The following is a 13,102-nucleotide window of genomic DNA, read 5'->3' on the forward strand; positions in this document are numbered from 1 at the left end:
TCTCCCAAACGAGTGATCAGAAAGGATCCTCACAGATGCCATTAAGTCATTTCCTCCAAACACCCAAGTATGAACATTTGTGGACGTAGATAAGTACTTTTTCTTCTACAGACTGAGCACAGAAAGGAAGAGATTATCAGCATTTGGTTAACTGGCAGTTAGCATGCCTTATTCCCTTAAACAGCACTTCCAAAGGCAGGCAGGTGCCTAGAGTCTTTGCTTCAAGGAACAGACCCCATGCATGTCATGCAGCTACCATATAAGACACTAAATTAAAATTTTTTGCATTTTCAGATTTCTAGTATCAGGCACAGTGCACATTGCAAGAGCATCAAATGAGAGCAAAGTGCTGCCGCTACAACACCCTACCGTGTTTTACTGCTGCTGAACCACACTAAGCATTCTTCCCTAAGCTCCCATTTTTTATTTCTGTAAAACAAACTTTTTCAGAGGTTTTATCTTGCCAGACCTTGCCAGAGAAAACAATACCAACCACAAAAAATCACAACTCCCCCCACCCAAACCAAACAAAAACAACAACAAAGTACAACAGCAAACAGTACCAGCAGCAGCAGAAACTCTGCAACAAGCACTTGATGATTGGTAACCATACACTTGCAGAGATTGTTTTTCTTCCCAAGCAAGAAACCCTGTTGTGCTCCCAGAGCAGGTGAGCCTGTCCTGAAAGGAAAACCACTTTGCTCCAGCTCAATTTGCTCTTGCAGTGCCTGGTGCCTGACTGTTTTTAGCAGGGAAATGTTTCAGACCGTGACTCTCTCCAGTTCCTGCAGCATCCTGGAGCAGTGGGGGGCCAAAGAGTGATCCTTTCAAGAGAGGTTCTTTCCCTGAAAACTCCAAAATCCATTTCACAAAATAAGACCAAAAGTCAAATGAATGAAAAAAGAGAAGTTGAGGAAACTGTAACGACAGAGGATGAAAAATGGAACATGGACACAAAGAACTGGAGCCTCATGTCTCTTGTGAATATACTGTCTTTGAGTCCTGATAACAAAACAGAAGAGATCAAGTTGTATCAAATTCCACACTTCATATATACTTAAAATGCTGATTCTTTCAACCTGTATCATGCATTAAAGCAACAGAGGCCCTAAAATGATAAGTACACTGCCTCATAATTATTTAAACTGTTATCCTCAGCTACTGAAATAACGTCATCCACCTTTAAAAGTCCAGATGTCACCCATTTTGGGGAGAATTTAAAAAAAAATGAAATTGCACATTGAAGTTACTGTCTTGGCACAGAAGGATGTGTGTGCGTGGATTTGGGGCACAAAGATATACTACTTCATCTCAACACGGAGGTCAACAGGATAGACTTTTTTCATGTTGGCCAGTGGCAAACTAAGAAGGATTTACATGAAGGAACACCAATGGTGCCAGTAGAGCTGTTCTTTCTACAGTAACCAGAAATATATATATTAAATATATATAAAGTTTTTCAAATAATACCTAAATGCAAAGGCACAACATGCACTAACAACTAGCTCTAATACTGGATAAATAGGATAAGTTGGAACAAACCCAATCCTATTTTCATGAGCTTAGAGTCTTAGGGGCTCCAGAACCTCAAAATGGGAATGCAGCTGATTTTTTTTTATTTTTTATTTTTTACCTCAGAGGGTAAACTTCTATATTGTTTTGATCTACATGTGTTCCTCACATCACAACTGCTGCTGGTTTGAATGCCAACCATTTTTTCCTTGTGACAGCATACTTTTCCATTTTATTAAGGCTGTGGAGGCAAATGACATAATGAGGAATGTCATAGCTAGAAGTTGCAACTGTATGGCCTTAGATTCACTCTGTTATTGGGGTAAAATATTTAGGACTCTATTGTATATGACTCATGTACTGATGTCAGAACCTGGCACATTTAAGCTTTTGTTAGTGTGGGTCCTAACTAATATCACTGAAATTTATTTTTCCTTTCTGAATTAGAAATCCATTTAAGGCACACAATAATTATCAGTGAGTATTGCTAAGATTAAACTTCCTTATTATCTAATGGTACCTATAACAACAAAAGAAAATAAAATGGTTATTATCTTAAGGACCTAAACAATTCAAAAAACAAATTAAGCTTAGAGTGAAATAAGAACTGGGTTAGAAATCCTCTTCTGAACAGTTAGTCTGCGAATGTAATTACTGAAGAAACTACAGCTAATCAGCTGTGAATTGTATCCATTAATTAGTATTTGCCCTGGAGAAATGAGAAAAATCAGTAACAATGTTAACACTGCAATGCACTGATGAGTACTGAAACACAGGGCCCTCAGCATTTAGTCAAGCAGGTGGCTCCAATGGTCCAAGTAATTTAAAAAGCTCTCACCTGAAGTGCGGAGCTGGAATTACAAAGCACCCCTTGCATATCTTTGTATCTATATAAGGCTATAATTAATGGCTTTTAATTTAGAAACACTTTGTGATCAGCTGGGAACAGTTATAAATCATTCTAAATAGAACAAGGGGTTCTTGTCTATTTTAGTAAAATAATTTGGGAAAGATGTTTTCTGTGAAATGACTCTTGTTACAATCAACACTTTTCTCCATGTATTTTCTGAAGGATCCCTTGCCCAGACCCCTCATAAACATGACAGAGCATTCCAACACTTGACAGCGGGCATCCAAATTAAAGGCTAGATCCCCCAATTAGGTCTGCCCAGGTACAGTCCTGTGGGGTCCCATCTCTTATGTTTCCTTGGGACAGAACAAGATTAAGATGCAGTACCTAGTCCAGATATCTTTTAATTTCATGCTGGCTTTGTGATGGTTTGCAAATGAGTTAGCCATAGCTATGAGCAAGGTTTTGCATAAACTTTTGCATCTAAAGATCCTAGCGCACCCCAGGTCTGTAACTACAAAAGCAGATTTTTTTTTCATCTTCCTTTGGCAACATATACCATCAACCCATTTATACAAAAGTAGCTCTGACCTTTCAAGCAATATCAGCAACATCAACCAAATGACATGCTAAGCACACTACTACTAATTTCCTTTGTTTCTAGGAATTCAACAAACTCCATCTTAAATTTCAATAAACATATTAAGCCTGAGTACCATAACTTTCTGCTGCAGCAAATCAATGCAAACCATACACACGTGCTGATTGCACAAAATAGACTGCAAACAAATGAATCCTCTTCTGAACTTGTTCTGATTCACAGCTTTTGTTGTTTGTGAAAATTGTTGGACTAGAAGTATGACAGTTCAGTCCTATACTCTTTGAAAGGCCCTTGAACTGGCTCTGCTGAAATCCGTAAGCACTAACAAGAAGGCTGTTAGGAGAGACCACGTGTTTGCTTACTAACTCCTTGTATAAAGAACGTCAAGGAAGCTGATTGATTCTAAAATCGCTTGTTGAAGCTCTTCTCTTAGCTTTGACTACCCAAACCAAAGTCCAACATCTAGACCTCTTTTGTAGGAAGGGTCTGTATTTGTAATGCCAAGAGAGAATTCATGCCCTCTATTCTATCACATGCCCAAATGAAGACCAAAACAACTCCTGGCCAAGCTTTAAAAAGCACATCACTGCCCCACTTCTGCAAACTGCACATTTTCTTTGACCAAACATAGGCCAGACATTATGACTCCTGTCTGTGAATCAAGGAATTAAGCATGTTTAATCAGAGCAGAATGCTACTTGGGTTTCCAACCTACCCTCTGTAGCTACCAGAGCATAAAAATTGTTTGGTTATGAAAGCTCTTAGACTAATGAATTCACATGAATCAAGGAACCAATGTTTTAAGAAAGAAACCTGATGGTGGGCTTCATTAAAAAAGCCTTGGCAGTTGGAGATACAGATCAGGAATTCAGACTCTGTGGACACTTAATGACTACCAAACAATATCTTCCGACAAATCCCAAAGGTTAAATAGAAGCTACTATTCGAGTTCTTGTCCTTTTGCAACTTTGATGAGTCAAAAGCCACAGCAAGAAATAGGCAAGAGAAGTTTACACCACAAAAACATAATAAACAAAAGTATAAAGACTAAAGCTAATAACCAATTCTGAAGATGTTATGGAAACACAGAATAACATTATGAACCTATAAAAGTTAATGGGAATTTTGCCACTAATTTTAATGGAGGGATTATTTTACTTACAATATTTAATCAGTATTATTTATTTAAGCTTTGTACATTTCTGTCTTTAAGTCAACCCAATTGTGATGCTACTCTAATTTGAAAAACATTAGAGCACCACTATTCATTAGCAAAACAAGGCAAATAGAGAAATACCTAAGGAACCTAAAACATACAGGAGCCCAAACTTCTATCAGAGCATCTCAATGGAACAAACAAGAATTTTTATAAAACTGCTATTTTATGCTTCACAGTAAAATTAGATTAATTGGGCAACTATAATACATTTTCTAAATAACTCCTTTCATAATAATGCTAGTTATTTTAATAATGCAGCCAAATAGAAACCATTGGATGGGTTATTGTTCCAGCACAGAATAAAAGCAAAACCATGGAACACGAATAAATGTTCCAAATGAAAAAAAAAAGAAAAAATTCAAACAAAATATTTACAGAGCACACAAATGAAACACATTTTGTCTTCTTCTGAGAACATACCAGGAGATTTATAAAATATTGAGATTAAACAGAATGATTGTAATTCTGTACTCAAAGATTACAAATCATAAATCTGAGAATAGGTAAAAGATTCATTATAAATGATTACAGATTCCCCCTCCTCCCCCTGTAGTTTTTGGTTTTGTTATTTTTTTTGTTGTTTGTTTTGTTTTTTAAAGAAAGCCTTATCCCAACCCTTACTTCAAACCAGAACCCGGACTTGGCTACCATGACTCTAAGAATCCTTACATAATTATTAGTTAATGTTTAGTCAAAACACACATTTTAAAGTTTCTCAGGATAGTATCTTCAGACAAAAATTCTCAGTGGCTTGATGTTCAACTCCTGCTTGAAGAACTAGTGCTAAATTAGTTATGTCACAGCACTACATATCCATTTGCATATGTATTTTAGATAGTTGCACACCCGAATTCTATCATTTCTAACGTCAATTTATTGCTTATGGAAAACAGCAGCCTCAACTGATCACATTTCCAGCAGTTTTGCAATAAGATTAGAAGACATTTTTTTTTAAAATACAGCCATTAATACAAATCATTCTTTTATGGTGTGAACATGTTCATATATTTTATATAGAATAATATCTACTTGCACAAACATATATTATGGCAAGAATCTCAGTTCTATCTTCGGATGTGGCAAATTAATTCCTCAGAGGTTACACTATCCTTATGAGTGAAAAGAAAGATAACGATCCCAAAAGATGTAATTACAGACCAAAACTAAATTACTTTGCAGGTCTAAGTACTGTATCTTAATAATTTCACCAGAGAACATCCTCACTGCATTTGGGCAGATTTGATTTTGCTGCCTGACCAATAATTACAGCTCTGGCAAATACAATGCCTGATAAGGACATCAATTAAGAATGAGCATTGTGTTATTTAAAAAAAAAAATCATCATGTTCACAGCCCGTCTGATTGAATGAAATGCCAAATTAAATTAATGGAGATTGCTAAGTCTAGCTGACTGGTGGGGAACCATGCAGAAAGTGGGACAGCATAGACAATAAACTGTCTGTAATTAAAAGATGAGAAGCTGGACTAATGCTACTTCAGCCTGATTACTCCACACAAAACAATATACACTAAAATTATTCTGGCAACAGAAGTAGATGGAGTGGGAGGAAGCTTTTTTTTTTTTTCTTGGGGGGGGGGGGGGTGTTAAATCATCAGCTATCAGGATCTACAAACAAGTGTTTCATCAGATGCATTACATCAAATATTGGTTTTTGTCCTCAGGAAACACAATTTATTTTCTTAGTGAAAGTAAAAATAACATTTCTATTCTGGATAGATTTCCAGCTAATCTCTGTAGCGGCTTTACTTTTAACTATGATGTGTTCATAGCAGGAGCAGAGTGTTCTTTTATGGAAGAGCAAGTCCTTCATGACAGTTTCAATACTTCAGAAACAGTAGGTGGCATTCATATTATTTTATAAAATACAAGTACTCTATTTTATTTTTGCTACTAGAAACTATAAGGCTGGCTCACAGATGTAACATCACTAAATCTGTTAGGGATTTATACTCATAAATGAATGAAGCATCTCTTAAAACATGAAATTTAAAACCTTGTAAATAGATAAGAACTAATTTTACCTCAGAAGGGATGCAAAACGGTATCCTCAATTTTAATGCTACATAGCCTACTCCTAAAAATATCTGAACTTCTCTGGCACAATTCTAATGTTTTTGAAGAAACACCACTCTCTGCCAATTACAAAAAGTATTATTTACCACAGACAACAAGTAGCTACTGGAGTTGTCAGCACTGGAGGTTAAGCATTGATTCACCGAGTTGAAAGGAAATGGCCAGATGCAGCCAAAAGGCCTTGCATCTGGGTCAGCCTTTGACCAAATGCCGAAGTAGATGAGGTACCACAACTACATTAAAGAACAAGCCAATAGATGTGTGTGCATAGGGTATTTATATATGCACAGAGACAATACATAAAAACTACACTTTCTGATGAATTTCATGATGTAGTGGGCCACTTGTTAATATGCCACGTTCATACTTGAGCCTTTCCATTCATATTCTTACAGCAAAATTATGATCCGTGATTACTGTAAAATAGCACAACAAAAATCAGCTTACTACATTCTGCTCATTTCCAGACTTTTTCAGAAGATTTCCAGAAGTACCTTCTGGAAGTAGGCTCATTTCCTGCTACGTTCTGCTATAAATTTTCTAGGAAAGATCCTGGTGCATGTGTGAAAAACTACCTGGGAAGTGTTAGGTTTAGTGACTTCGCCCACCAGAACTTACTACACTACAGATATTTCTATCATTTTCCTACACCTAAAGATTTCCTAAAACACCACATCAGGTTCCTAACCTTTAATCAGCTGCTTAATAATTATGAGGAAATGCAGGTCCCACTGAAAACAAAAGGAGTTCCTACAGTGTTTCCAGAAGCTTTGTTTGCTTAAGAACACATTGCTGATGAGCAACCAACAACAGACAGGAACACAAAATGTTAGAATGAATACTTTTAAGTACCCAGTTTTGCAATCACATCTCCAATGTTGAATTTTGGGCAAATGAATAATCTCATTAGTGGTTCATTAATTATTGAATCTCTATATAAGTGTTTGTACTATCATATATTTGACAGTCTTCTGATATTTAATTCTTAAAAACCTTTAATTCAGGAGACCATTCAAATTTGATTTGAGTCTTAAACATCCACCACACTAATTTTTATATATGTGTCTTTACACATAAACATATGTATGTATACACACACTTATACTGTTTGCTTACAGACAAAAAAAATCAGTGGGATGAAATACTTGAGCAAGATCCTAAAGAAAACAGACATTTATATTTTATTCATATATCCTCAAATCTCCATCACACACAGTTTGCAAATATTACAGATTTAAAAGTTTTAGGAAAGCAATTAGAATGAAAATATTTGAAATTACTTTAAAAGCTTTCAGCCAACAAATAAAAACTTCAACAATAACAATAAAAAGCACTGACTTAATCTCTCTAATTCCAGCCCAACTCTTTAATATGAATTCCTTCAGTGAATTCCATGGCCAAAAGCATAACTGAATGATATTTTGCCAAGTGTGATACTGTGCAATCTTAGAAACAGTAATGAAAGGAATATTTAATGGTCTCATGTTAGACATTTTCAGATCTCTTAAGAAGGATACAGTCTATAAAAGTTTTTATATGCAAGAAATAACTTTGTATGAATATACACGATATTATTATTCTGTTGACTGACAGTCAGGGCAATTCAATATATTCCAGACTCTTAATGCTACTTATTCCACATTTAAATGCATAAATACTAAAAGGTGGTCTAAAGTGCAGTACTGGCCCTAATATTCATACAAGATTAAGGTGTTACAAAATTAGTTTGAATCTTGACATTTCTCTCCAAGACAAACATACCAAATGCTTTGCTGTCACATGTTCAAAGAGTTCCAATTTACCATGTTAGCAAGTTGTAGACAAGGATGTATTTTCCATTCCACTCACCTTGGCTTCAAAGAAAGTAAAACTGAGAATCATACGTGGATTCTGAGTATCTCTCTGTAAACACCTACATATATTAAGACTATTTTTCCTCTGTAGAAGGCTAATAAAAATATCAAGTTTAGACCAACCCACTAATTTTCATGGAAAAAAAAAAAAAAAAGCGCTCCACAAGATCTACAGATGTTACTTCAAAGAGTTCTGATGTGCAATCACTATCACCATACCCTGTTGTTGCCTGAAGGTCAAAAATACAAAAGACCGAATGTTAAGATAACTACAACCAGTAACAAAGGCAAGGAGAGGCAAATGTAATTTTAAGTATTTGCTAAAAGCTATATTAATTTCTTTCTTTGCTTTTTAACCTAGAGTTGTTTGTGGTGATAAGCTATGAAACTATTTTCGTGATCGCATACATGTTACTGAAATAAACCAGAGTAGATGCAAATGCCGTGGAAGGAATATATTGCTAAAATGCAAAAAGAACTTACTTATAGAGATACGTCTCTTGCTTGTACATATATATGTGTAATATTTTTTTTCTTTTTTACAACTTTGTAGCAATTTAAATTTCAAATGAAAAAGGTCTCATCAAACATGCAGTTTCAGAGCATCTAGTCAATGTATGTATTTTATGAGTTACAATTACCTAAACAGCTCACGTTATACATAAGATCTCATTTCTGATAACATCAGAGGCTAGAAGGAAGATGAATTACACTTTTTCCACAACTGCTCTAAAGAACCACAGCAAGATTAAAGCACAATTGCTCCCTTTCCACGGCCCTGTGAGACAGGGAAAATGTCTCTATATTCCATGACATTTACCAAACAGAAGGAGATCAACAGCCTCTCAGAATGGCCTCAAACATGTACACGTGGACAAAATAGCTTGCCAGGAAGACCCAAATGAAAGCTGTGAACCTGATTTTGGGACTGTCCCACCAGACTACCTTCCCACGTGCTGCAGGACTGCAATAGCAGCACTGGTGCTGGCTCCTGGTTCATGGCTAGAGGCCCGTACCTTGTGTCCTGCTAAGGGACAGGAGCCCACTGGCACACTGGGGACTGAAAGTCAATGAGGTTCTGAAGGGGGAGCAGCCACATCCTCCTCCTGTCCCAATACACCAAGCGCAACATTAACGGTCCTTCTTTTAACTCCCCCCAGCAGGGATATGAGACCATGCTACACCAGTGTTTGAGTCCCTTTTTGTAACCAACAGCTTGAGTTTAACTGCTGTAAGGGATACTTCTATAGGGGGAGAGGGGATGGAGAATGCACAAATACAAAACTGGTTTTGCCATAGGAACATTTCTGTTTCACCTTCCTCTTTCAGGCATTAAGTTCATACAGCCAATGTGTTAATCATGTCTACTCCCGTATTTATTTCATATAAGCTGTCTAAGCATTGAATCTAAGCATTTCTTAACATAATGACAGCATTTTATTCTTAGAATCCTAAGAAATAGTTTTATATCACTATATTCAAGATTACTGTAACATTTTCTCACACGAAATTTAAAGTGATGTGATTATACTGCAATTGGGCTATAAGTAGCTTTTCTTTGAATCTTATATCAAATTTCACTCACTCCAGCAAAAATCATAAATTCTATTCTAGACTGTGATTCAGCTCTACTACACTAGCAAATTATATCAGGTTTTAGATATAAAATTGATAAAGGGTGAAGCAGATGCAGACATTTTATAATAATCATAATGGAGGATTAGTCAAGACACTTTCAGGATAAAGTCGGTACATGCATGAATTCATAAATATCTCAACTTGCAGCCATGTTGATACCCCTGGTTCAAGCTTTTTTTTCTGAGATTAAACACTTTCCACTTTAGAAAATATAACTAAAATCAAACAGCACACACACACACAAAAAAAGAAGAATTTTTGAAAGTATTAATTCTACTCATTATATGCAAGACTGTACAAAGCAATACCATCTATTGCAAAGACAGCCTGAAGAATGCAACTCTGCTCTCATTCTCTGAATGAGAACTGGAGAAAAGCCACCCAGAAACACACCAGTGGTTCCAACCAATTGTTCCAGTGGTTGTTACCCTCAGCCAAGATGGGGTTGGTGGCAGCAAGGGAATTTTACACTTGGTTTCTTTGTCCCTTCATAAGTTTCCTAAGGGAGATTTCTCACTTGATTATTTATTACTGATTTCCAAAGCATGCTTTACGTGGCAAATGTTTTCCAAACTCTGAAAAAGTGATTATCCCTGTTTTGTAGGCCTCATAAATTAAGAATCATCTCACAAGTAGATATAGGAATAAGAAGAAGCAACAACAGCAAAAAAGTATATATAATAAAATAAGTACATAAAGCCTGTTCCATTTACCAGGCAGACCTGGGAAACACCAGGTTGTCATCTCTCATGAAGCTCTGCTCAGTGATAACTCGGCTGCTTGCAATACCCAGGCCAAGCAGTGTTAAGGCTAGTGGGTGTGTCACCCCTCTAAGCTGCAGCATGCAATAAGCGGTGCCCCTCTATGTGGAACAAACAGGAAAGCACAGATGAGGCCCAGGGATTTCCTATGATAATCTCACAAGAGAAAGCATGAAGTGACTGTAAAAGAAACTGACTGCCAGGCAAAAGATTCAGGAATTTTGCTCAGGTAAAGAGGTTTTCCAGTTTTGCAAAAATTATGTGTCGATATAATATAGATATGGGTGCATGTTTGAAACACGCATATAACATCACTTGCTCCTGTTTCTTCATCTTACATCAACCTTAAACCTGGTAGATCTCTCCACTGCTTTTAGTTGGGGCTGGATTACAAATCCCACAGCAGGGAGGCCTCTGGAGAGTCTTCAGCAACAACTAACTTTATTTAAACATGCAAGATTGAATTGGATGCAATGCTCTGCAATAACAGTAGAGGAGAATTAAATTGAAGAGTGGAATAATCCCTCATGCTAGCTTGTATTCTTAATTTATGCCACTGAGACTAATCAGGCTTAATTTATCTATCTTTAGCTTCCCACTGTTCCATTCCATCCTAAAGGCAATGTTTTGGGCAGCAGAAACTTATTTTGTAGGTGAGTAACCTACTTTAATTGCATTTTCATCCACTACTAAAGTCTAGCATTTTCTTCACTTAATTGGGTCACTGTATTTCTTCTTATAAGTGGGCACAGAAATTACTTCTGATATTGATTGCAGACCCTGAGGTTCTGCTGAGAGATGAGGACACACAAAGGGTACACGGCAAACTCCATTTATGACTTGTGAAAGGATTCCAGTTTCCCTCAAAGCCTCCACTTCAGGTAATAATAAAGAACAAACAAACAACCAAATGAACATGAAAATTCCTAACGTTGAAATATTAACAGTGTATATTATACAGGTCAATGCCAGTTAAGAAAAATCAGGTGATTCTGTTTATAATTTTATGTAAAATGCATCCTGACTGATGGCCTCACCCGCACAGGCCAGGAGTATGCTGCACCACACAAAAGCCAGGCCTTGCGAGTTTTCAGGTGATATTCAGCTCCAGTATTTCAGAATGCTAACCACTAATTAGCATTAAAGAGCATATTAAATAGCACACCAGGCATCTGAGAATGTAATTTGGCCTCATAATTCTCAGATGCCAGAGAAAAAACATTGGTTTTTAATATAAGACCAAAAATGGTAATAAAAGCTCTCCTGAACAGTCAAGTGCTTCTCTTCATGTCTTGATATAAGCAAATCTGAACTTCACTACATGTACATTTTTGAGTTTCTTTTCTTGAAGTATAAGAGACACCAGATCGCAGTGGCATTGCCTCTGCGGAGTTGTTCCACAGCTCACAACTCATGCTCTGAAAATATTCTCCTAGTTTAGCGGACTGAGACATTTCAGTGTCTTATGCTATTCACACTAAAGATGTGAAAAAAGTTGAATATTTCTTAGTGTAATTTAAAATCATCAGATTTAACTTTAGTATGAATTCAAACTGTATCTATGAAATTAGCTGAAATCTTGCCATGAGATTTATATGAACCTGCCTTGTCTGAATGTTGAAACTATGAAAAATATTCCCAGGAATACCTGTTAAATACACACCAGGTCAAGTAACTGGAGGTCAAATGGGAGAAGTCCCAAGCTTATAATCGTGTAGCACTCCTCGTTGTTCGTCATTTGCTGATGGTATCTGAACTCTACAGAAACATTTGTTATGGTGTCTCCAAGACAGTATCTTTTTCACATTCTGATGGAACCAGAAAAATACTTTGGGCCATAACAGCTTCTGGCAGACAGCAGCCTGCTACAACTAGCTAGAAAAGACCAGGAGTTCTCTCACATTTCTCTTACATTTTGATCCCACTTTCAATTGCCCAGACATCAGAAAACTCTGTAAAGGAAAAAGGAGACCTGCTCTCAGTGCACTCTTGGAAAAGTCCTACATGTAACTTTTTTTTTCCATTTCCCATGGCAAAAACTGTCTCATTACCTTATTATATTTTGTCTCATATAATAACTTTATCCCATGTTTTTTTTGACAAAGTCAGATTAGATTTCCCTGATATCAAATTCTTACCTTGCATAAGAGTTGAGAACTACTATTCCAACGTCCAGTTCTGGTGAGCAAGTGAAATAATGCTAAACAATGCAAGGGAGCATGAAACATAAACACTGCTTAATGAGTTCACAGTAAGAACAAATCACAGTAAATCCACAAAGGTTGGTTGCTTCCTTGTCTGCAAAACTGTGGAGATTTTGCACTACCCAGTTTTTGTTGTTATTTGTTTGTTTGGTTTTGACCTGACTTGAAAGACACTGTACAGTGTCAGCATGAATGCAAAGGAAAAGGCAGAAGCAGAGGAATAGTATATGATGCTCTGGCAGTTCTCTCACCACCAAAAGAAGAAAACACCAACCAAGGAACACCTAACTGGTCACAGTAAAAAACAAGTATTATTATAAATAATTATTTTCTCTTATTTTGTACAACCATCTACAATCATTTCTGGTA

At 36.5% G+C, this 13,102-nt stretch overlaps 1 protein-coding gene across 5 annotated transcripts in view; it reads right to left on the reverse strand.

Moving 5' to 3' along the window:
* TOX3 (TOX high mobility group box family member 3) overlaps window positions 1-13,102 on the reverse strand; it is a 77,501-nt gene that overhangs the window by 26,317 nt on the left and 38,082 nt on the right. The window contains exon 1 of one of the 5 annotated variants that reach the window (XM_083794840.1): window positions 564-1,443. The exons of the other annotated variants lie outside the window; for them this stretch is intronic. Coding sequence (XP_083650966.1) covers window positions 564-611 — 48 coding nt within the window. The 5' untranslated portion in view covers window positions 612-1,443. Of the gene's footprint in view, window positions 1-563; window positions 1,444-13,102 lie in introns of those variants that run through there. 5 annotated transcript variants of the gene reach the window in all.

This window comes from Anser anser (genome assembly GCF_964211835.1).
Source record: "Anser anser genome assembly, chromosome: 11".
NCBI classification, from domain to species: domain Eukaryota; kingdom Metazoa; phylum Chordata; class Aves; order Anseriformes; family Anatidae; genus Anser; species Anser anser.